General features: G+C 34.7%; 4 protein-coding genes across 4 annotated transcripts in view; 1 reads left to right on the top strand and 3 right to left on the bottom strand.

Moving 5' to 3' along the window:
• The window catches only part of LOC127868700 (WD repeat domain phosphoinositide-interacting protein 4-like), a 379,045-nt gene that overhangs the window by 81,982 nt on the left and 272,022 nt on the right, over window positions 1-25,041 (bottom strand). The window lies entirely within an intron of this gene.
• On the top strand, window positions 739-5,035 carry LOC127868709 (ras-related C3 botulinum toxin substrate 1). Its single transcript, XM_052410708.1, has 5 exons — window positions 739-788; window positions 2,152-2,223; window positions 2,622-2,739; window positions 3,028-3,090; window positions 4,486-5,035. The coding sequence occupies exons 1-5, from the start codon at window positions 754-756 to the stop codon at window positions 4,771-4,773; spliced, it is 576 nt and encodes a 191-aa protein (XP_052266668.1). The 5' UTR covers window positions 739-753; the 3' UTR covers window positions 4,774-5,035.
• LOC127868715 (40S ribosomal protein S14) lies at window positions 12,371-23,103 on the bottom strand. The gene is made up of 5 exons (XM_052410720.1): window positions 22,992-23,103; window positions 21,583-21,732; window positions 19,480-19,641; window positions 15,901-15,977; window positions 12,371-12,488 (listed from the first exon to the last, which is right to left on the bottom strand). Exons 2-5 carry the CDS (start codon window positions 21,729-21,731, stop codon window positions 12,421-12,423), a joined length of 456 nt encoding a protein of 151 aa, XP_052266680.1. The 5' UTR covers window position 21,732; window positions 22,992-23,103; the 3' UTR covers window positions 12,371-12,420.
• The window catches only part of LOC127868686 (G protein-activated inward rectifier potassium channel 3-like), a 318,245-nt gene continuing 311,021 nt past the window's right edge, over window positions 17,818-25,041 (bottom strand). The window contains exon 4 of the transcript XR_008044227.1: window positions 17,818-17,887. The gene's annotated coding sequence lies outside the window, so the exon portion shown is untranslated. The remainder of the gene's footprint in view (window positions 17,888-25,041) is intronic.

Raw genomic sequence — 25,041 nt, 5'->3', positions numbered from 1 at the left:
CATTTAATATGATGGTGATTGCTAAATAATTTTATATTAACTGGTTTTCATTATACCATTTTCATAATATTTTCTATGCTTTCAGAATGTCTAAAAGGGACATGTTGTTGTTATTTTGTCTAAGTTATCTCTAGAACATAAATCGAATGATAAACAGTGCTCACACATCTCGAACTGTGCATTAGGCTCTTTATGATTTTGAATGGGTTTTCAAATTTGCAATTTAAAAAATATAACCTAATTTTTAAAAATGAGTTGAGTCTAAGAAAAGGCAATGGCGAACAACTTTATGCCTTTAGCGCTTTGATTTAGTCCAGGCACTGCGTCAGCTGTGCTGAATTCATAAAACTTAAACGAACAGTAATGTTCGTAATTTTATTTTTATATCATCCTATTGGAGAAATGTTCACGTGTAACTTATTAAATACAACATCCTGGTGTCAAACGTTCGCAATAAATGCCTTGGTACATAAGTTAATAATAGTATTCTTATTATAGCGACCTATTACATTGGCCGGCATATCAGTGCCGCATAATAAACAACTTAAAATATAATAGTTGTCAATGTTGTAAGCGGTGCGATCTAATTTTAGAAGCTTTGCTGGGGGCAATATATAAAGCGTTTTTGGACTCCATTTTTGTTTCATCTATAAATACGAATCGTTCGACGAAAGGTTCATTTGAAGCCATATTTTTCGATAAATAACTTCCTTACTATTATATATTATACAAGATCGGATTAAACGAGTGCAAATGCAGGCGATAAAGTGTGTTGTTGTTGGCGATGGGTAAGAAATCGCTTGTTTGAAAGTTTTACAATTTTTAGGAAGTTGTCAGTAAAGTTAAAATTCGTCATGCATTTTGCGATTCAAGGGAAGCTTGCTTGCGTAAAATAATTATGCTTTATACAAATTTCAGTTGCAGTTATGAAGCGCTTTCTTGTATTGCAGAACCCTGCACTAAAATACAGCACTGACTTGTGTCTGTTAAAAGGCTGAGTCAAGTTGACAATTAATGACTCATTCGACCATTGAATAGTTTAGATTTTTGTCATTTACTGTTTAGCAATTATTTTAATAAGCATGTTATATTTATTAGATATTGTACAACAATAAACTTGATAGCGGCTTGGCTTCTATTCATTTGTGTATGTTGAGGACAAATGACCGAATGAAAATTTTAATCTGGATCCAATCTCCTTGATTAATGTGTTTGCTCTTCTTGTTTGTCCTGGGTCACTTTGCTATATTTGTGAGAGTAAAACAGAGCAAAGCTCTATAAAGGCTTTTTATAAAGCGTTTATTTCAAATATTATGCACTTTGTCAAAACTGAATCAATTGTCAGAATCAGGTTAGTTAGCTCTGATCACTTGTGTGCTTTGGATCCGTTATAATATCATGTATTAAATTATTCCATGTAGTAATGAGACTGAGAGACCTTAACAAGACGTGCTTGATGTTATAGTAGGGGCTAGCATATGCTCCATGCATAAAAGGCGTGTTTTTTTTAACACAAAGATAGTTTTGATACTTTCTAAATTACTTTCTTTTTACATTCAAGTTAAACTTGTAAGTTTTTTTTTTAAATCCCAATTACTTTACAGATCAAATACATATTTAAAAGTCTTCTTGTCCAAACTGAAATCGGTTTAAAACCATTTTATTAAGAAGGATATTTAATTGCAAATAGTTTTCATTAAACATAAGAACAGATTATAAATTAACAAATGAATTACTACAAAGTTCGAATGCACATAATTGTTTCTAAAGAACATGTTAAAAAAATACTAAACTGTATTTAGCTTTGCTGTTTTCAGAGAAAACCCGAGGTATTGTCATAGCCAGCTCGTCGTTCGCCGTCCGCGTCATGGTAAAACCTTGACATTTTGCTATAAAGTCGAAGTGCTTCCACCTACAACATTGAAACCTCATATGAACATGCACCTTAATGAGTTCTACATGCCACACCCATTTTTGGGTCACTAGGTCAAAGATCAAGGTCACTGACTTCTAAAAATAAATAAATCTGACAAGCTTTCATTTATTCAAAACTGCATCGCAGCCGAGCGTTGGCATCTGTTATGCAGTGCTCTTGTTTACAATTAGTTTTGTATGACTATAATAATTCAGTCAATTTATATTATATTACAGTGCTGTTGGTAAGACGTGTTTGCTGATCAGTTACACGACAAATGCCTTCCCTGGGGAGTATATTCCGACAGTGTAAGTGACGTAAAATGGTCTTTCTTTTCTCATTTCCCTTTAAGTCATTGTTAATTTCCATCACTTACAATGAATATTCAAACATCTTGTGTGATCTACCATACTGGATTTGTATTTTCAAATATTTTAAGAGCACCAGATGTCATTTGGCCATCTTGCATGGTGTTTGTTGAGGATTTCTTGCTATAAAAATTAATATGTTAAATCATGATAGGCATTGGTATTCTTGTATATAAAAATGATTGGACATTCAATTTTATATCATTGATAATTTTTATTAACTTAAACACATCCAACATAAAAGTTCTGCTTGGAGTGTTGTCCATCTTGGTAAATGTGCAGTCAGCTTGTGTTTTTAAATGCAACATGTAATGCAACTGCATGAAACCTTGTTTCAGGTTTGACAACTATTCAGCAAATGTTATGGTAGATGGGAAGCCAATTAATCTTGGACTTTGGGACACCGCAGGGCAGGAGGATTATGACAGACTACGACCTCTGTCCTACCCCCAAACTGTGAGTTGTACCCTGCCATGTTTGTCATGACGTGATGAACAGTTTTTTCACTGCCAGCTTTCCTTTTTTATGTTTCACAAAATTGTTAAAAGTTTTGGTTAATGAGTTGAATTTGAATTTAATAACAAAAAAGTTAAGCGTTTTAAAATCTCTTAAGCAATATGCCAGAATATGTGTTATTGTCCTTTCAATTAAACATATATGTTTTCATAGCCGCAAAAGTATTTGATGTAACCATAATACATGTGTATTAGATATTATACAACAGTATGAATTTGTTCATTTCAGGATGTCTTCTTAATATGCTATTCCCTGATTAGCCCAGCAAGTTTTGAGAATGTACGAGCAAAGGTAAGATAATGATCTTAACTCGCTTGGGCACAACATGCTTATGGTGAAAATTTGAAAACATCTACTGACTGTTGTTCATTGTCCATGTTCTGTGCCAAATTTATTGCCAAGTCTTAATTAATGAAACTTGGCAAATGAAACTTGGCAAGTACACATTTCCCAATGATATCTAGGCAGAAACTTTATGAATGGTTACGTGGGGTTGAAAACTATGTCAGCTTTAGGAAAACAATGTTTCAATGAAATCTCATCTATGAACATGTTTCTGCTCTGTTAAAAAACATGACCAACTGGGGAAGGGTAAGTTTTATGTATTTGGCTATAGGAGAACCAGGAGAACTCCAATGCAGTAACTCTCACTTGCTTAAAACATTTGTTTTATTGATGTCTAGTTTGAAAATAGTTAATGTCCGTTTAATAACATTGGCACTGTGTGGCATACAGTTTTCCTTATTAGCTTTACTAAAAACTTTTAAACACACAAGATGTCACATTTTTGCACAATCATAAAATGCTTAGAACATGTGTTTGAATAATACCTCAGCTGAGTTTGCTAATGGTTTTTGGCCTCTGAAAAACATGGTCACCAAAGGGAAGGGCAGCTGTCATTATATGGCGATAATGAAACCTTGCAAACACTCTAGAAATTCTCTAGAAGTAACTTTTTTGTTTGTTTAATGTTCGTGACATTTCAATTTGTTTAAAACATTTGTTTAATTATATCTTGGCTGACTTTGAAAATGGTTCCAGTTTTTTTTTAAACATGACTTTAAGGGAGGTTTTTTTTAATTTTTATTCCATTAGTGAAATCTTGTAAAAACTAGAAGTCACATTATTGCCCACTGATTATGAAACTTGCTTAGATATGGCAGTTAAAAAATAGCTCCATTAGTTAAACAGAGTTGCATGGGGTTGGGTGGCATTTTCCCTTTTGTTGCTGGTGTGAGATATTTTACCAGCTCTGAACAGTTACCGGTAAGTTTATTTGGGTCTCAGGTGAGTGCTTTTGGCCCTTATATCTTGTATGTCAAACACTTTTACTTGCCAGCTCATTTCAGATAAACTCCATTTAAAGCAAAACACTTTTTTAATGATACCTTTTCTCAATTGGCTTTCCTCTCTTCACATCAAGTATTTATTAGCACCTTTTATCATTAGCAAACTTGTACGCTATGACTTTGTGATTGATCATAAAATGTTAGACCTTTTCAATATAAGACTAAAACACCACAAGTTCTTGTAGAAAATATGCTAAATGAACTAAGTACACCATACAAGCTGTATTTTTTAAAATCAAATCATCACAGTGTATGGGTGTAGATTAGATTTAAAAAACACTTCACCTGGCATTTTTTGTAAGTATTTCACGAGTAATTTGTGCTCTGTGTTCTCCAGTGGTTTCCGGAGGTGAGCCACCACTGTCCAAACACGCCCATCATCCTTGTGGGCACCAAACTGGATCTGAGAGAAGACAAGGAAATGGTGGAAAAGTTGAAGGAGAAGAAGTTAGCTCCCCTTACTTACCCACAGGGCCTTGCAATGGCAAAGGAAATTGGGTCAGTTAAGTACCTTGAGTGCTCAGCTTTAACACAGAAAGGTCTGAAAACCGTCTTTGATGAGGCGATACGTGCGGTGCTGTGTCCTAAGCCAAAACCGAAAAAGAAGAAGTGCAGAATTTTGTGAAAATATTGACGTTTATAATTTGTTGTTAGAGGTTAAAAGTTGTTCTGATGTTACAGAATGTATACAGCTACAATATTGTTGCCTTTTTGCTAATGTAGGAAACATTCATTGTGTCTTAAGCACTCATTCTTTAGGAAACATTCATTGTGTCTTAAGCACTCATTCTTTACAATGTTCATTTTCACTTAATTTTAACTAGGCACAGTTGACTACCTGTGTTATGTTATGTAATAGGAACTTTACAATTTAGATTTATTTTGAAGTGTTGATACAGAACTCTTAAAATCTATAGTCAAGGCATTCTTTTAACTTGTATGGTTATGCTTTGTTTCTTATGTTTGGTTGTACAGAAAATGTTGCATATTGTATCATCTGCTTTTATTGAAAAATCATTTACTAAATTTGAATCAAATATGTACTGCAGACCTTGGCATATTATTATTTGGTAACTTTTAAAGTCGTATATTTCCCCACCACGTTGGTAGCCTTTGCATTTGAACAATGTGTATAAAAAGTCACATTATATATCTTTTTCTAAGAGGGGCAATATTTTCTGATTGAGTAGTTTTATATTTATGTTGGTGAAGTTTTATAATGCACGTTTTTACTCTTGCTGTGTGCTATCAACTTTCATTCCATTAAATGTCTCTATAGATGTTTTTTGCAAAAAGGTCTCGTAATTAAGCTGAAAATAATTGTACATTTGTTATAATTGTTTTGAAACCAGCAATATTCCTTATGTTACTATGTACATGTAATTACATAATTATGTAGAAAAAAAGCATTATGTGGTTGCTTACTTCGTTGCTTTATTAGGTGTGACAATAATGGATCATCTTCGCGCTTCTGTTTCATAATGAGAAATGTGTAGCAACCTCTATTAATAACTTTAGAACAAAGAATGCCTTTTTTTGTGACTCCGTTTTCATTTGTTGAACATCTTGCAGCAGTTTACTCTTAAATACATTGTTTTCACCTCAGTTTGCAGCAGTTTACTCTTAAATACATTGTTTTCACCTCAGTTTGCAGCAGTTTACTCTTAAATACATTGTTTTCACATCAGTTTGCAGCAGTTTACTCTTAAATACATTGTTTTCACCTCAGTTTGTATTAACAAAAGTGAGATACTGAGGTAATAATTTTTATGTATACATTAAATTTTGATATTTAGGTGCAGGTTTTACTTTATATCAGTTAATGCTATTTCTATATGCGTGATTATATGTAAATACTAAAGGAGAAGATTAAACTTCTTTGTTTCTATCTTTGTTTTTCTGCTTTTTCGAAAGTTTTTTTTTTAAGAGTTCAATAATTAATCATTTTCAAAATTTGTATCATGCTCTTATTATATTTTGTTTGCTTTTTCCAGGAATCTAGTGTAAACCTTTCTTTGAAAAGTGTTTTGATACGTAAATTTTATTCATATTAAAAATTTAATTACAGGACTTAATTATCATTAATTCTTGTATTATTAGTTAAGTCATTTGTGTTTCCAGACTATTCTAGAGTAGCTGTATATATCCCTCGGGTTTTAAATTTGCTTTCTGAAGAGTGAAATTTAAACATCAGATCTGAACATAGGGTACTTGTCTTCCGTTTACCCTGTAGTTTTTGCTTGGCATTGTTCATGCACAAAAGTATAGGCAGTGCACATAGAAATTCATTGGCCAAATAATAATGTGATATATTTTGATATTTTGCCTTCCATACCAGTACTTTGAGATTGTACATGAAAAATAATGAAAATTAAATTTAATACATTTTTCTATAGATTTTTTTGTGAAGATAATTTTTTTTACAAACATTGCTTAGCAATTATTGTATTCATTAGATATGTTTAATAGATGGTATGTAAAATATAGTATGTAATGTTCACATTGTTATTGTAATCTTTTTTAAAGCTATATCTTTATATGACAATAAAATTCATCTTTTTATGTCTATTTTAATTTTATCAGTTACAGAAGATATGAATGCATTGTTTATTATGAAATGGTTCTTTTTATGCCCCTAGATCGAAAGATTGGGGGTATATTGTTTTTGGTCTGTCTGTCTGTCATTTATTGTGTGTGCCCCAAAACTTTAACCTTGGTTAAAGTGTGATTACTTTTGCATTATTGAAGATAGCAACTTCATATTTAGCATGCACGTGTATCTCATTGAGCTGCACATGTTGAGTGGTGAAAAGTCATGGTCCTCCTTCAAGGTCAAAGATCATTGTATTTTTCTTTCCTAAAACTTAAACTCATAACTTTTTAGCTCACCTGAGCACGTTGTGCTCATGGTGAGCTTTTGTGATCACTTTTTGTCCGTTGTGCGGCGTCAACATTTGCCTTGTTAACTCTCTAGAGGCCACATTTATTGTCCACTCTTCATGAAATTTAGTCAGAAAATTGGTTTCAATGATATCTTGGATGAGTTCGGAAATGGTTACCTTTGCTTGAAAAACATGGCCGCTAAAGGGTGGGGCATTTTTCCTTATATGGCTTTATAAGGCTATATTAAAATCTTGTTAACACTCTAGAGGCCACATTTATTGTCTGATCTTCATGAAAAGTGGTCAGAAGATTCATACCAATAATATCTGGGACGAGTTAAAAAATGATGCTGGTTGGTTTAAAAACATGGCCACCAGGGGCGGGACATTTTTCCTTATATGGCTATAGTGAAACCTTGTTAACACTCTAGAGGCCACATTTATTTTCCGATCTTCGTGAAACTTTGTCAGAAGATTTGTCCCAATAATATCTTGTTATCTCAGGTGAGCGACTGGGCCTTTCAGGCCCTTTTGTTTAATATTGAAGATAGCAACTTGATATTTGGCATGCATGTGTATCTCATGGAGCTGCATGTTTTGAGTGGTGAAAGGTCAAGGTCATCCTTCAAGGTCAAATTTATGACTTCAAAGCGGCGCAATGGGGGCATTGTGTTTCTGACAAACACATCTCTTGTTTTACAATACTGAACATAAGTTTTCTACCAGTTCATACTGAAGGTGAAAATCAAGTAAAGACTCGAAAGACAAGTGGTCGAAATGACGTATTTGGGTGTCCGCCTTTTGATTGGGAGTGGGAGCATTCTTTCGATATCCCTTAAAGAGACCACATACTGGTTCTTAGACCCTGGAAACTGACTCGAAAGCATTTCAATAAGCTTTAGGCTTTCGTTGTAATCAATCTAAAATTAAAAGCTTTAAACTAACTGATAATACCTGGGCTTATGAACTGACATGTTATTATGAATTTGCATGCATCAGCATTTTAAGTACGTCTTTATTGTGGTACATTTTTGTAATTACCTGGAACCCTGGGTGTATGGAATCCAGAGTCCTGACTAGGAATATTTCTTCACCTAGTTGCTTAAATTTAGAGCAAACAACTACAGTTGTCGTGCATTGAAAATCACAGCAAATAAAGACATTATATATTGCGAGATACATAATGTTATTTTGTTAATAAAATCACAACAAACACTAGACTTATCATATATGAGGAACAATCTGATTCTGTTGTAAGTCAATATCAATTTAATTGGTGATACTATAATGTTATCAATTAGTTGAATTCATATTGGCTTTGTATTGAGCTGAAGACAGCCGTATTGGCCTGAGGCCGAAGGACAATACGGCGGTCTGAAGCTCAATAACAAAGACAATATGAATTCAACTAATTAATGACAATTTTATTAATTAACTTTATAATATTATTCAATATTGATGCAGAAACACAATTTGACAGGTCGCATATTATGCAAAATTTACCTGAATAACATTCCAGCCGCACTGGATCCAGTACCGTTGTTTTTAATACAACTCATAAAGACAATAAGGATTGAAAACTTACTTATTGCCATAAGGAATTGCATTTGTAATGTATAAATCCTCCATGATTTCAAATTAGTTTTGCTTCCGACGCTTGATAACAATCGGAACACTTCGGACAGTGGGCTACACTGCTTATGGCGGAACTGTCAGAGGATTCCCGATTGGCTTGATAATTGTCGGTCCGTGTAAAATGCGTATATGACTCATCCGCGGATATGAACGAAAAGTGCAAATATGAACGAATATAGGCACTATTTTTGCGTTTTTTTTTATAGTTTTTTTTATGAACAGATCACTGTTGAATTAAAAAATCACAATATGTGATAAAAAAATCTGTTAAGACTGCCTTAAACAAGGGCTGTTTGTAAAACATGCATGCCCCCCATATGGGCTGTTGTTGTAGTGGCAGCCATTGTGTGAATACGATTTTTGTCACTGTGACCTTGACCTTTGACCTGGTGACCTGAAAATCAATAGGGGTCATCTGCGAGTCACGATCAATGTTCCTATGAAGTGTCATGATCCTAGGCAAAAGCGTTCTTGAGTTATCATCCGAAAATCATTTTACTATTTCGGGGCACCGTGACCTTAACCTTGTGACCTCAAAATCAATAGGGGTCATCTGCAAGTCATGATCAATCCACCTATGAAGTTTCATGATCCTAGGCGTATGCGTTCTGGAGTTATCATCCGAAAACCATTTTACTATATAGGGTCACCTTGACCTTTGACCTAGTGACCTCAAAATCAATAGGGGTCATCTGCGAGTCATGATCAATCTACACATGAAGTTTCATGATCCTAGGCGTATGTGTTCTTGAGTTATCATCCGGAAAGCATTTTACTTTTTCGGGTCACCGTGACCTTGACCTAGTGACCTCAAAATCAATAGGGGTCATCTGCAAGTCATGATCAATCTACCCATGAAGTTTCATGATTCTAGGCGTATGCGTTCTTGATTTATCATTCAAAAACCATTTAACTATTTCTGGTCACAGTGACCTTGACCTTTGACCTAGTGACCTCAAAATCAATAGGGGTCATCTGCGAGTCGTGATCCATCCATGAAGTTTCATGATCCTAGGCCCAAGCGTTCTTGAGTTATCGTCTAACAACCACCTGGTGGACGGACCGACAGACCGACCGACATAAGCAAAGCAATATACCCCCTCTTCTTCGAAGGGGGGCGTAAATATAGCAATTTTATAAAAGCGGTGTCCTGACTGGCCGTTCATATTTGCGGATATGAATTTGGAGTTACTGAAATTAAAATGCCAATAAAAACGCTTTTAAATTCATTCGATCGTAACATTACACATGAGCGACGTGTATTTTTGTCACAGAACTATTTTCATGACAAAAATAAAGATAAATACATTTTTAAAGCTATTGTCTATTCATATCCGCACTTTTCAGTTTTTCCTGGTTTCTGATTGGCTGAATCCCGTATTGGCCGACCTTTTTCCGTATTGGCCCCGTGTTTTTTCCATATTTGCCGCCTTTTTCTCGTATAAGGCGAGTTTCGAGGTTTATTGACGAGGCTCAACTTGTATTGGGCGAACAAATTGAACACATTCTCCTCTTATATTATCAAGTTAATTACTTAATGACTGTATTGAGAATAGGTATATATCTACTAGTATTTGGTGCATCAATAAGACATAAATGACTACTTGGCCACCTACATCCTCCTTGCTTACCAATACTTCCCATCTTGAAAAATTATACCCAACCAGATATATGATGCACTATTGTGAAATAACTTGTTTAATTACCTTTGATATATACTAGTCGCAATTTACACACATTCATATTGCCTAGCCATGATACGTCATCCCATGTATTTGATTAATTTGTAAATAAAACTTCAAGGTATGATAAGAATCTTCAGTGTCTGACTAGTATTTGCTTCGAGAGGCAAGGTGCTTGTAAAATTGAGCACAATTGTATTCTCTTAATTTTGATTATCACACTAGTGAGATAAATTTGTATGCTAGCCAACTTGAGGTTGACTAATGTACTTATTGAATTACAATGAATGAGAATCGTCATCTTTAATTATGTCAACTTTAAAACATGACGATTTCTCGCACATTATAGCCGACCCAACATAATGCTCAACGAACAAGCATCAGGCTCACTTAAGAACATAATGCATGATTTAAATGAAAAGTATTGGCTCGTGAACTGATATGCATCACGATCCAGGCAACAATCAGTATTTTTATAAGCAGGATGCGCAGTCAGACATTAAGAGGACTTGTTCACAGACTTCATATTTGTGAAAAATTTTGTCAAATGAATTGGGTATCAAAAGTAATGATTGGATAAGTTTTAAATAATCAAAAGGAAAAAAAAGATTGAAACAAAAGTGTGGCCTGTGCCTCGAACCCGTGAGGGTAGTTTGAATGTTATGTCTGCAACAAGTTTATATTGTATTACAAATTTAAAGCATAATAGATGCTTCATTATCTTTTCAATTTCCAGGATTTTCAATAAATTAGCCTTCATTTATAGTATTTCTCTTTTCGAGACATTTACTTTTTTTGAATACAAAACACAATTCTTAGTTGAGTCTTTGACAAATTTTGAAAACTGATGCATGTGAAACATGGTCTCCTAAATTCATTTGATCAGCTTTTTTTAATACTGCATGATTAACCAGGACGTTATTCTGATAAGAGCTTGATCTTTGAGCAACAGACGCTGGTGTATTGAAATCTACACTCCCAAGTGATGCTTACATGATTTTTCACAGTTGTCATTTGATAAGCTTTATCAAAAGTGTGTGATTTATGATAGTTATTCTTGACAAGACCTTGGAGCAAGTGACAAAGATCAATCCCCACACTTTCATTCATATGTGGCACAGACAGCTTAATTTCTTCATGCCTTACACTTCATTGGGTAATATATGGTGGTATAACTACCCATAGTATTAATCAGATACTCACAAATTATACACTTTAAGAATTCCCTCCTGTAATTTCATACTCATAACAAAACAGGCATGATATCCTTACATTAATTTAGTTACTAAATGCAGCATATTGACCAATGAATACATGACTGTTCTGAAGTAAGTTGCATTGATTACAAGATTCTCCAAGTTTGACTTTGTAAGGCCACTACCCAGACATTTATTGTCCAGATTTAAATTAAGAAAAGTCATCAAAATTGATTAAGTAATATGTGAAAGGAATCAAGGTGTTTAAAAAAAAGTATTACCTGGTGACCTAGTTTTTGGATACATACAACCTACATTCAACCTTCAATAATAATATCGACCCTTCTTGCATTTTCAGTACATGTATAGAATACTTACAATTTTTAAGTTTCTAGAGTGGTAGTTTTTTATTTTACAGATTTGACTCATTAACCTAGATTTGGGACACACATCACCCATATTCAAAAGCTGCAATATATATATAATTATACTGTAAGATACAGTAAAAATAAAAAATGGTTTCATAAAAAAAGTGAAAAACATGGCCTCTCAAGAGGTAACGCTATAAAACTTGCCAACACCACTGTATTAAGACCTATCACAATAGCTCACTAAAAGAGGTGAGCTAAAAATCAAACACAACGCAACATTAATCTTAAAAGCAACACATTAACAGATTGCGGAGTTACAGCATTAAATTACAGTTTCAAAGAAAGTTCTTCTGGTATATAGAGAAAGCTTAAATTGCAACTTAATACTGCACACTTCTGGCTTATCAAGAATTTACAGTTACATGTATGATGAAGAATCCAATAAAGCAAGAACAGTTCAATGTTTTTTTCTTTTAATGTAGTGTAGACACAAAAAATGCCAGCAATTACAATCTGCGACCACGGCGACCACCCTTCCTCCTGGTACTGTCTGAGGGGATCGGAGTCACATCCTCTGTAAATAGTCAATTTACTCAAACAATTCTAAAGAGTAAACAGGGTAGGGTTGGCATCTGGTAATCATAGAGCTCAAAACAGGTTTTTCATATAAGTTGTTATTTTATAAAATATATTACACTAAATCATTTTTCACATGAAATGCAATCTTTCTGCTTTCAAAGTGATAAAATATTTATCATGTTAGCAGTATTTTCTTGTTTAAAACATCTATATGTGCAAAGTCCGACACTAACCATAGTCAGATACTTAACTTTTCATTAATTTAAGAATTTTTACATATTGAGATTTGCATTTAAAACATTCAAACACAACAGTTGTGCAACATAATGAAAAGTGCAAATTTAAGCTTGAGGAAGGTACTGTGAAACCATTTACATTCGCCAGCACGAAATGTCGTCATTTTTATAAAAATGACGTTTTCGTCAGCACTAAAATTCGCCAATTCCTGACTTTGAAAAAAAATAAAAATGCTTCAGTCAATATCCGATTTGTTTGTCCGAAATATATCGCGGTTGCGATAAATCGTAGTAGGGAAAGAGGGAGGACACTTGAGTCACTTGCAGGAGGTGGGGCCTGTTTGTCACATGTCAATATACTAGTCTTTTGTTATCAGGTGATCAGTAATTGGCCCCCATTAGTGTATCATTATTATGATTAGCGGATTAGTGGGATCAAATAACCCTTAACAAGTGTTTGAAACAGTGAAGCCAATTGCAAATTGGTTTTATTCATTTATTATCATCGCCAAACTAATAACAATCTTACCTTTATCTGCGCAAATTAGAGACGATGCGAAGATTATTGGATAAAATTAGTGTAAGCAAACTATTTGGTCAATTTTCAATAAAGTTTCAAGAGTTTTACATCGTCAATATTTGATCACGTTAAGTACAATAATTTTCTGAAGTGTAAAATTAACAGTGCATTATGGGACAGCGGTTTCATATGGCACAGTTCAGATTTAATTGTAACAACCAATGGACGAATGAGTTTAAATTAGATTGAATGCAATAGCCTAGGATACAAAGCAATGTTTTATTGCGTCATACTCAGTTATTCGAAAAACGTGCTTTCCGGGGATTTCCTGAAAATCGCGCAAAAATATAAGTGAATTTTTGTAAACAAATACCCTACGTTTGGATGGAACTAATCGTCATGATTGCTAATTTCTCTTTACCTATTACGTTTTCAATTGCTACAAGTACCGGTAATACTGATTTGAAACATGTATCGTAAAACTTGTCAAAGCTGTCAATAATTAAACAAGGTTGTAGGGGCAGCCATTGTGTGAATATGTTTTTTGTCACTGTGACCTTGACCTTTGACCTAGTGACCTAAAAATAAATAGGGGTCATCTGCCAGTCATTATCAATGTACCTATGACGTTTCATGATCCTAGGCCTAATTATTCTTGAGTTATCATCTGGAAACCATTTTACTATTTTGAGTCACTGTGACCTTGACCTTTGACCTAGTGACCTGAAAATCAATAGGGGTCATCTGCCAGTCATGATCAATATTTCTATTAAGTTTCATGATCCTAGGCGTAAGCATTCTTGAGTAATCATCCGGAAACCATTTTACTGTTTCGAGTTACTGTGACCTTGACCTTTGACCTAGTGACCTGAAAATCAATAGGGGTCATCTGCCAGTCATGATCAATGTACCTATGAAGTTTCATGATCCTAGGCCTAAGCATTCTTGAGTTATTCTCCGGAAACTATTTTACTATTTCGAGTCACTGTGACCTTGACCGTTGACCTAGTTACCTGAAAATCAATAGGGGTCATCTGCCAGTCATGATCAATGTACCTATGAAGTTTAATGATCCTAGGCCTAAGCGTTCTTGAGTTATCATCCCGAAACCATCTGATGGACGGACCGACAGACCGACCGACATGTGCAAAACAACATACCCCCTCTTCTTCAAAGGGGGGCATAAATATCGATAGCACAAAATATTTTAACATCTGTATTGTAGTTAAACGCAAACAACCAAACACAAATCATTATGTTCTGTATAAATTTGTAATCAATGCAGAGAATGTATATAAGTCAGGTGTTGATCACACATCATCATCTCGTAATTTCGTTTATTGTCTTTGATCCGGATCCGCTGTGTGGAGGCAGGTATGTGTATTATACACATACCTGGTGGAGGCTGTATAATTTGCAACAACATTGAAAAACACAATACACGCAATGGGTAATAAAGTTGTTAACAATTAGCGCTAATCATTACTATTCTACCTAAACGAAGTCAATGCAGTCGATACAGCGGTACTGCACTCGCGTTTTAGAGCAATGTCGTGTTTCAGTTAAGTACACTATGTAATTTACACCCTTTTGTGTCAAAACCGGATTCATCTTGATAACGAAACAGACGGAGTATGTATGCGTGGATTGCGTTGGATTTTAGGGCCTCATGCCTTTCGTTATTCAGTCTTTATAATTTGTTCAAATATCAGACATAATTTTTCGTTAGGATCTTGAATTCGTCAACAGGTCCACTGAGGGAATACACGAAAATTAATGCCTGACGATAAATAATGGTTTCACAGTAATCATTTTCCATTGAAATAAATGACAGGGCTAGGCGCTGTAAAAGTAGTGAAACATTTAAAAACTCATTTCTCATGGGATGAACATTACTCAAACCAATTGCTGGCAAAAAGTTTAAGTTTTCATTGTGCGTATTTATGCATTTTTATAAATACATATTTGAAAACATACTTCATATACTAGAAACACTGCTATTGAAGGTAGTTTCTCCCACTGCATTCGATTAAAAATGTATTACAATAGAGATAATGCAATTGTGAAAATAGGTCTAAGAAATTTCACTATATGAGATCTATACATAAATTTGTACAGAGGCTCTAGGGCCCTCACACTACTTTGGGGGAAGGGGTCCGCAGCCCTTAGGAGGGGGAATTTTCACGGCGTTTCCCTTTTTGGGGGATTTTTTTACTTACTCTCTCATTATTTCATTTGTACATGTTTGCACTATATTCATTGCATTTTTCATAATTTAGTATGTTTGAAAAGATTAAATTGAAATGGAATTGAGATATAATAATCATGAGACACATCTTTCTAAAAAAGATAAAAAAAAAAAAAAAAAATTCCCCCCAAAAATATAAAAATATATACTTTTCAGGTGGGGGACTGCAGCCGAAATTCTGCGACAGATTTGATAGATTGAGGGCCCTGACTGAGCATTAACAAATGGAAGTTATCCATATCCACAGTCATGCCCATAGTAATTTAAAGCACTAATGCTAAATTCTACTTTCTGTTAATCTTATAAGAAAATGCAACGTTACGTTAAAAAACTGTTAACAAGCATTGAACACACTATCATCTGTATATACCAGTGCTATTAAAGTGAGTGATTTGTATCATACCAATTCTGCCAATCTTCATGCCAGCTCTAGCCAGAGCTCTCAGAGCAGACTGAGCGCCTGGACCTGGGGTCTTGGTCCTGTCGGGAAGCAGAAATTGAACATCATTAGCAAAATTGATCAAACACTGCTCCTTATGACAAATACTGCAATAATGGTAATTTGCATGGGCCCATAAGCTTTGGGTCGATAAATATTCCGCAAAAACTCTCTAGTGCTTTAAACAAGAAGTATTGAAAGCAAACATGTGGGCAATTCAGCTTAACCGAAATGCCAGTTTATTTTAACCATGTAACTGTACTCAGTTTCAAACTGGATCAGAGATATCATTTGGACACAATGTTAAAACCAAATTTCATGAACATTGGACAAAAATGTGTTAAAACCAAATTTCATGAACATTGGACAAAAATGTAGCCTCTAAAATGTTCACAAGATCTCTCCCTTATTTACCCTAATGAACAAGATATTGACTCAATTTTGAACTAATCTGGAATCACCTTTCAAACTCTGCCACGATTTGATTGGCACAAAATTTCATCAAGATTTCATCAATAAATGTTGCCTTTAAATTGTTCACAAGAAATTCACTTTTACTTGACCTTGAGATCTAGTTTATGACCCCCAAAAACAAGGGTTTCAAACTTGCCTGAGATTTAATTGAGACCAATGTTCTCACAAGTAATAAAATAAAGCAATAAACATGGCCTCAAAAAATGTTTACAAGGAAATTTTGATAATGCTGACAACCAACAGGTGTTCTTAAAAGAGCACATTATGCTCAGGTGTGCTATTAATGGAAAATTGACACGACAAGTGTTGTCAAAGCAAGCCAGGGTTTTTTTTTCCTTCTTTGGGACCCGCCGAAAATAGGCCCTTTCCCCTTGGATTTTTTTTCCCCTCAGCTGGTAAAATTTCCCCTAGATTTCATTTTCCCCTAAAAAAAAAAAAATATATATATATTTTTTTTTTTATCCTTTAAATATATAAGTTATCCTGATCCACTGTAGAAACTAGAAAAATCTTGCATAATTAAATTATCTGTTGCCTTGAATTTGTTTTAAAAACAGTAGAATATGTAAAATTGATTATTTTAGACTTAGCTTATTTTCCCCAAGATCCAGCTTTTCGCACAATTTTTTCCCCCAAAATTCGACGTTTCGCGCGATTTTTCCCCCCTCAAAAAAGGCCAGGCCCTTTCCCCCAAATCAGATAAAAACCCCTGAAGCAATGACTATTACACCTAATTTGTTGAAAAATTATGATTTCATTTTATTTATTGTTTAAAAATAGGACTGTAACGAATAACTAGATGACGAATACAATACGTATCACAAATACAGGGTGGCAAATACGAATATTTAATCGCGAATAAGAATTTCAATGAATAAACGTAATACTGACAACTTGACATGACATTATTTAGTATGAAACTATGAGTATTTGTCAATTTGATTAATTGAGTATCATTGCATACTGAATATGGGCTGTCCGTTGTAGTGGCAGCCATTGTGTGAATATGTTTTTTGTCACTGTGACCTTGACCTTTGACCTAGTGACCTGAAAATCAATAGGGGTCATCTGCGAGTCACGATCAATGTACCTATGAAGTGTCATGATCCTAGGCAAAAGCGCTTTTGAGTTATCATCCGAAAATCATTTTATTATTTCGGGCCACCGTGACCTTGACCTTTGACCTTGTGACCTCAAAATCATTAGGGGTCATCTGCGAGTCATGATCAATCTACCTATGAAGTTTCATGATCCTAGGCGTATGCGTTCTCGAGTTATCATCCGAAAACAATTTTACTATTTTGGATCACCGTGACCTTGACCTTTGACCTAGTGACCTCAAAATCAATAGGGGTCATCTGCGAGTCATGATCAATCTACCCATCATGAAGTTTCATGATCCTAGGCGTATGCGTTCTTGAGTTATCATCCGGAAACCATTTTACTATTTCGGGTCACCGTGACCTTGACCTTTGACCTAGTGACCTCAAAATCAATAGGGGTCATCTGCGAGTCATGATCAATGTACCTATGAAGTTTTATGATCCTAGGCCCAAGCGTTCTTGAGTTATCATCTGACAACCACCTGGTGGACGGACCGACAGACCGACCGACCGACATGAGCAAAGCAATATACCCCCTCTTCTTCGAAGGGGGGCATAAAAATATGAAATATAACACTTTGAAATAACAAAACACTGACTAGAACTGCTTAAACTTTGAACACAGTTTTGAAAACATGACAAGTACCAATAAAATCATTGAGTAGAACAATTAAGCAACTTGACATGACATTATATTGTATGAAACTATGAGCATTGCCTTTGGCAATGGCTTTGCTAGGCTCCATGTTTGTTGATAAGTTGCACAATCATTGTCGTAAAGATAAACAAAAAAGAAATTCCATCTGCTTATCCTTTGTGTGTATGTTTGAGCATCAAATCACTCGTATTTACCTAAATAAACATTAAACAACCATCGAAAGATTTTTCAATTCAAATATTCAACCGATGTCCGCCATTTTTGTTGATAATCTCACTGTGTAACACAGAGGGTGGGGTAAACATGATAACAAAAGCCGGAATAATGAGAAAAACATTTAAATATAGGGGTTTATTGTATGAACCTTCATTTGTACGGTCAGATAAGATGATTTAACTTTCAAACTCGAAACCACGTTGTTTGTATCAGGGCTCAAAATTAACACTCGCAAATGCGAGTGAAAAATACCGATTGCGAGTTAAGTTTTAAGCCACTAGAAATCTTTTGCGAGTGAAGAAAGAGTGAAAAAAAAGAGTTATATTGCTAAATGCGCTCGACGTTGTGAACGCTAAACCCCAGGTCCATTAATAGAACGTCCGAATACCCATATGCGGAAGATCGCACTTTGTATGTAGACTGGTATACTTATAGAACATATATGCGGATGGTATTGGTACAAAGAACATGAAACAGTTGATTATCCACACATGTTCACTATAAAAGACATAAAAACCTGAACAGTCATGTCGTCGAAGCTAAAAATAACTAGTTTCTTTTTGCCCACAGATTGAAATAACAAAACGAAATATAAAGCAAAGTGAACCGTTGAGTTGAGAGAAAAAAAACGGAAATTAAATTCTTCCACGAAAACTGTGAAAAAGTGGGAAAAAGAACTTCATATATAACACCCAAACTTGTGGTTGATGTCATATTTTATTTAGTTTTAATAGTACTAAACTTATGTACAAACTTGCTTTTATTTATGTTTCCAGCAAATTTTGCGAGAATGTTTTTGATTTTGCGAGCTGGTATTTAAGCTGCTCGCAATGTTTTGCTAGTAGAGAAAAGTTAAATTCGAGCCCTGGTTTGTATTCGTCAATATTCGGTTCGGGAGGTGGCGAAAAACAAATACGATTCGTCCACAGCTGTATTCGAGTAATTCGAATGTATCCTTACAGCCCTATTTAAAAAGCATATTCATTAATCTTTGAAGTGTAGGTTTTACTACAACTATTCCCAAACCTGTAACAAATTCAATAACAGTGAGTTCACAGTTTCAGTTAGCTACTATTATCATGAACCACAAACCTGTTTCCACCAGTGGCACGAAGCTTAATGTGCAGAGCAGTGATTCCGAGAGTCTTGCACTTCTCAGAAACATCCTGGGCAGCCAACATAGCAGCGTAGGGTGAAGACTCATCTCTGTCAGCCTTCACCTTCATGCCACCAGTCACACGGACAAGTGTTTCCCTGTACGCATGGAAATGTACCATAAAACATTATTTAGAAATAATCAAGTGATTGAAATAAATACCTTCCGGCATTTAAAATCAAACAAAAATAATAGTGAAAAGTCTACAGAAACATGGTGGACACAGTACCATTATTTATTCCATGCCGTCTTCAAACATTGTTAAGGTTTTATTTCTACGCTTGAACATTTTCGCTCATTGCAATCATAAAATTTATGTATTTATTTATATGACAACTAATTCACCAACATATTGAGTATTGATGTCTTTCCCCCACCAGTTTAATAATTGGGCTGCATCCTTTTTAATTTGGAAACAAAAACAAAACAAATACATTAAATTTAGAATAAGTGTTTTGAATATCAGTTTTTTTTTCATTCAAAATCGGGTCCGGTAACCGGACCCTTTCGCAATGGAAAAAATTATATATTTTTCTTAAATGGGAGCTAAAAAATCCCAATTTCCAAAAAAAAATAAAAATAAAAAATATTTTATTTTTTTTTAAGATCGCAATATTTTGTTTATCTCCCATCCATATAAGATCAACCTTAGTAAATATAATACTTGACACACTTGTATCCTCAATTTTGAAGCATTTGTTAGCAAAACAACAACACTAATTTCCTAATTTTAGTCAAAATGCTACGAATTTTCCCAATCCAAATGGACCCGGCCCCATTCCCAAAATGGTGAAAAAAAACAACACTGAATATTATATTTGCTAAGGTTCAACTAAGAGATTAATTGCAATATTCAACTTTCAGCTTTATAAACCAATAAACCAAATTATCAGAACATATAAAATATTACAAATAGCACAAATTAACATACATGTAAATACATATGAAAACATTTTCGGAAATGAATAAACATTTTTTAAATAAGACGCGATGTCTCTCTGAACACCGGCGTTAGCAGCACTAAACTGGACGCGTGTAACATATTTCTCCCATTTGTCAAGGACATTGAAGAACTCGCTTCCGTCTGTGTTTTGCTCGCAGAACTGCCTTACGTCGTTGATGTATGTGGTCACACGTTGATTGGGTATCATGTTCGTTCTTGTGTTGTCAGCCTCGTGGTCGTCGTTTTGACGACATTATAAAATTAACACGCTACGCGCAGACGACAAAGGTGTAATTATCGGCTCTTGACCGGCCACGCGCAGACGACAAAAGTGTGAAATTACGCTCAGTGTTTTGCAGTTTTGACTTCAGATTAAAGATTGATAATTAGGTGCAAATTATAGTGTTGGGACCGACAGAATCACTTCGAATTAACGATTTCTTCGGTTTAACGAAGTTCGGATTAACAATTAAATTGTACATTAAACAAAGAAGAACCAAAATCGGGACCCGAAAAATACTTCGAAATAACGGTGACTTCGGATTATCGGTGTTCGAAACAACGGTGTTAGAATGTATATGTATACACATATATATATGAACCGTTGTGCGTTAATTTATGCCAGAAAATAGTTTATGTTGCTAATATCACCGATTAAAGAAGGCGAGACACTTGACAGGGACAATGCTGTAATCAGTTGAAACTCTCAGCGAGCCGAAGGATCAATAGCTTGGAGTTGGATTATTGCAATTACTGAGATAGCTGAATGGGAGATGAACTATTAAAATGTTAAGATGCATTTAAAAACAATATTTATTTTTTTAAACCTTCACAATTGGGAATTTTAAGGTTGCAGCGCCATGCAAAATGCCTGGGAAAAACAAAGAGTTACCAGTTAAGCAGACCTTGGCTTGTGGCTGATATGGGATTAGCGACTTGCAGAGTTTGAACTCGAGTAGGTAAAAAACTTGTAAAACCCACTGTTCATGGCTGAGCATCTCAGGGATTCTAACAGAAAAACACTTACCCTAGACAAACGTTAAACAGGGCAAACCAATTCATTGAAAACGTTCATGGATTCAAATCATATACTCACTTGCCAGACAAATCTGTCACATGAACAAAGGTGTCATTGAAACTGGCAAAGATGTGTGCAACACCAAACACATTTTCTCCTTCCTTAACCTGGGGACCGAGTGTAACCTGCTCTTCAGTTTTCTGCGTCTTTCCCTTCCTAGGTGCCATCCTAAACAAAATGATGTTTTGTACTATAATGTTCCATGATAAAGCAACCAAAATTAGTGATAAATAACCTTATTGTGCTTAACCTATTATATCCATGCTTAATAACTTAAGTCAGTTTATTTTATATAATATTATTCTGCTTTATTAATAATTATGCTGTTTTATAATCTGTATCTACAGTTACAATTTTAGCCGATTGCTTGGATAATTGTTTATCTAAAAAATTGATTGGTTAGATAAATAATCAATTGTGTTATCCCATATTTTGTTGCCATGTATGGTTCATTTTTTCATGTTTAACATGTTAATAATGTGTTTTAAGTAATGTAATTGTATATGCTATGGTGTAATCATGTTAATGTTTAGTTTATAAGTCGGCTTTAAAAGCTCTTCAGAGCTTGTGTTAAAGGGATCTTTTCACGGTTTAGTAAATTGACAAAATTGAAAAAAGTTGTTTCAGATTAGCAAATTTTCTGTTTAGTTATGATATTTGTGAGAAAACAGTATTACTGAACATTTGCCATGGCCTAATATAGCCATTATATGCATCTTTTGACGATTTACAAACCTAAAAATTATAAAGCGTTGCAACGCGAAACAATTGAATAATTTGGATAGTTCTGTTGTTGTCGTTTAAATTTGTGAAACTACAAAGATTGCTTATATAACGTATAAATTACGCATCTCATGTATGCTTGGCAGGATAGCTCAGTTGGCTAATGCGTTTTTACTTCAGGATTCCGGGAGTCACTGGTTTGAGCCCTGCTACGGGCTACTTATTTTCCTTTTTTAAATTTTGTTTGATCTTTTACTGGAGCTTTAAAAATTTAATGTTTACATTTATCAATATAAAGCATTTAATGACAAACTTCAAAATATGCCAAATTCTGTGAAAAAGGCCCCTTTAAAATGTTCTTATATACCCGACTTTATAAATAAATATTACTTGACTTGACCTTAACTTTAACCGATTATTATTAAAACTAATATATTAATATATGCGTATCCTGTAAATAAACTGCCTTGATAATGCAATTCAATGTCAACGTTAGAAAAGGCAGATTCTTATGTTAGTTGATTTTAGCGAAATTGTGTGACAAATCAAAGATGGATATATTCTTTTCAGTTCCTGCTCCAGGAAACATATTGGTACGCACGTTCCTAGCAATAACTGGGCTATGCGGATTACAAAGACATTGTAAATAAATATAACTGATATAATAGGATTGCATGGATTCACGAAATACTATTAGTATCCACCTGAATTTCTCGAAGGATGTTGACAAAAGGAAGTTAAGTTAGGGTTAAACTAAGAACATAGACTCACCAAAATTCTCAAAGCAACTTAATTTTACGACTGTGTAGTCTGGATTACCTGCCCTTTGTATACAATAGAAGCTGGGAACCAGATTAACGACTGAGTCACTAACTTTTCGCATTATTTCTTAATTTGTGAGCACAGGCATATCAATTAAAGTACTTTCCATTTAAGGAAATGATCATACCAACACATTTTATAAGCATAAAATAATATACTAAATTCACTAAAAAGTAATGCAAGTGTGCCCTCTCGAAATGTATTTTATATAAGGTCATTGTAGATTTGTATACAATCGTCAGCTGGGTCTTGGTCCTTCGCGATTCCAGAGTTTCTCACTGTAGGTGTTCCATCATGAATGTGACGCTGCAGGTATTAGCGGTTCGTCACATACCTGGCAGCCCTTCTCTGGACCATCTCCAGGACAATGAATTTGGTCATTCTTACATGGATTCCAAACCGTTCTACAATATTCCAGACGTTGACGAACAGTGGAAAAGTAGGCAGCACTATTTACATTCTCGTTGCTTATCCTTAGAGACCTGCGGAGGAATCCAAGTGTACCATTCTGTATGTGAGGCATCCGAGACATGTCATTCGTCAGTTCCTTCCCGAGGTACTTTGATGTGTTTTTTCACTTGCGAGAGTATGCTATTTGAGGGTGTAGTTGTGCAGTATTGGTGATCTTCTTTTATATACCGATACTCTCAGGATGCTGCACTTCTCAGGGTGGAAAAAACATTCAACAGAGCCTCTCCCATTGCAACACCCGATGGAGGTCTTTCTTGAAATGTTCAAAGTCACTATCATAGTCTATTTGTCTGTAGACCACACAGTCGTCTGCAAAAAGTCTCTTATCTTGGATGAAAGTCTGAGAGGAATGTCAATAATAAAGGCAAGGAAGAGGATCGGTCAAAGCACGCTCCCCTGAAGAACTCCACTATCTACTGGGGCAGGATCCGACTTTCCATCTACCACAAATCTCTGCGTTCTGTCGGTCAGGAAGGCTCGAGTCCATTCTAATGTCTGACCGCATGTATCATAGTTTTGTAGTTTTGTCAAAAGATGCTGGTGAAGGACCTGACCTTGTCAAACGCTTTACTGAAGTCAAGGATGACTAGGTTGTGTTGTTAACCTTTGTCGGGGGGGGGGGGACTTCAGTAGTTCATCTGACAGAGTTAGGAGTTGTGTTTTGCAACTCCGCCGCCTTCTGAAACCATGTTCGGAGACGGTAAAGATGTTGCTTAACATCATTTAATTTGTTTTTTTTTTCACTTCCAGTGTGTGTGCGTGTGTGTTTTAGGTGTTTAAACAGAAATACATATCTACTGTACCTTATTATTATCATACATAATCATATATTGCATAATAATATGCAAATCTGAAATGAAACCCCTACATCTAAATCACAATGACTAGTGATTGTGTATCTGGTTGGCTAAATAAAACATGTTAACCTTTCTCGACACCGAAATAAATGTTGAGAATGACCCGCAAAAAAATCTGAAATGTCTTTGCATGGGCTTATAAAAAGATACACTACTAGCTACATTACTCTCTCTCTAACATGCATAGTTAATATAGTACATAAAAGTAAACCACAATAAATTAATGTATATCAGTGTTGATATAGAGTTTTGAACAGCAACGAGAGTTTTAATATGAACCAAACATCTAGTCATCAACATATTAAAATAAACACATACTAAAAACGTTCATATTGGTTAATTGAATAAGATCGCTTAAGCACGATTTTATTACACGTACATTATCTGTTTTGTTTCAAGGCATGAGGAAATATATCGTTATATTATGCATTTCAATCCAGCACGATGTAATATGCGACTATATGTAAATGTCGGAAACTAACTATGATATTTTGTTAAAATGTCATGTACATTTCTCATTCCTGTAACGAATAGAATTAAGAAAATGGTTATCTTTGAAAATAAATCGTTTATAACAGCTATATAAATTTGATAAAATAATATC

Source organism: Dreissena polymorpha, chromosome 2, assembly GCF_020536995.1.
Source record: "Dreissena polymorpha isolate Duluth1 chromosome 2, UMN_Dpol_1.0, whole genome shotgun sequence".
Taxonomy (NCBI): Eukaryota; Metazoa; Mollusca; class Bivalvia; order Myida; family Dreissenidae; genus Dreissena; species Dreissena polymorpha.
This window is presented reverse-complemented; position numbering and strand designations above follow the sequence as displayed.

What these genes read in the sequence shown, in the direction of transcription:
- LOC127868709 (XM_052410708.1), top strand. Translation starts at nt 754, where the DNA reads ATGCAGGCGATAAAGTGTGTTGTTGTTGGCGATGG. An exon ending in GGGGAGTATATTCCGACAGT is followed by an intron (nt 2,224 to 2,621) that starts GTAAGTGACGTA and finishes ACCTTGTTTCAG; the next exon opens with GTTTGACAACTATTCAGCAA. An exon ending in TTGAGAATGTACGAGCAAAG is followed by an intron (nt 3,091 to 4,485) that starts GTAAGATAATGA and finishes TGTGTTCTCCAG; the next exon opens with TGGTTTCCGGAGGTGAGCCA.
- LOC127868715 (XM_052410720.1), bottom strand. Translation starts at nt 21,731, where the DNA reads ATGGCACCTAGGAAGGGAAAGACGCAGAAAACTGAAGAGCAGGTTACA. An exon ending in GTGACAGATTTGTCTGGCAA is followed by an intron (nt 19,642 to 21,582) that starts GTGAGTATATGA and finishes CCATGCGTACAG; the next exon opens with GGAAACACTTGTCCGTGTGA. An exon ending in CGTGCCACTGGTGGAAACAG is followed by an intron (nt 15,978 to 19,479) that starts GTTTGTGGTTCA and finishes GCTTCCCGACAG; the next exon opens with GACCAAGACCCCAGGTCCAG.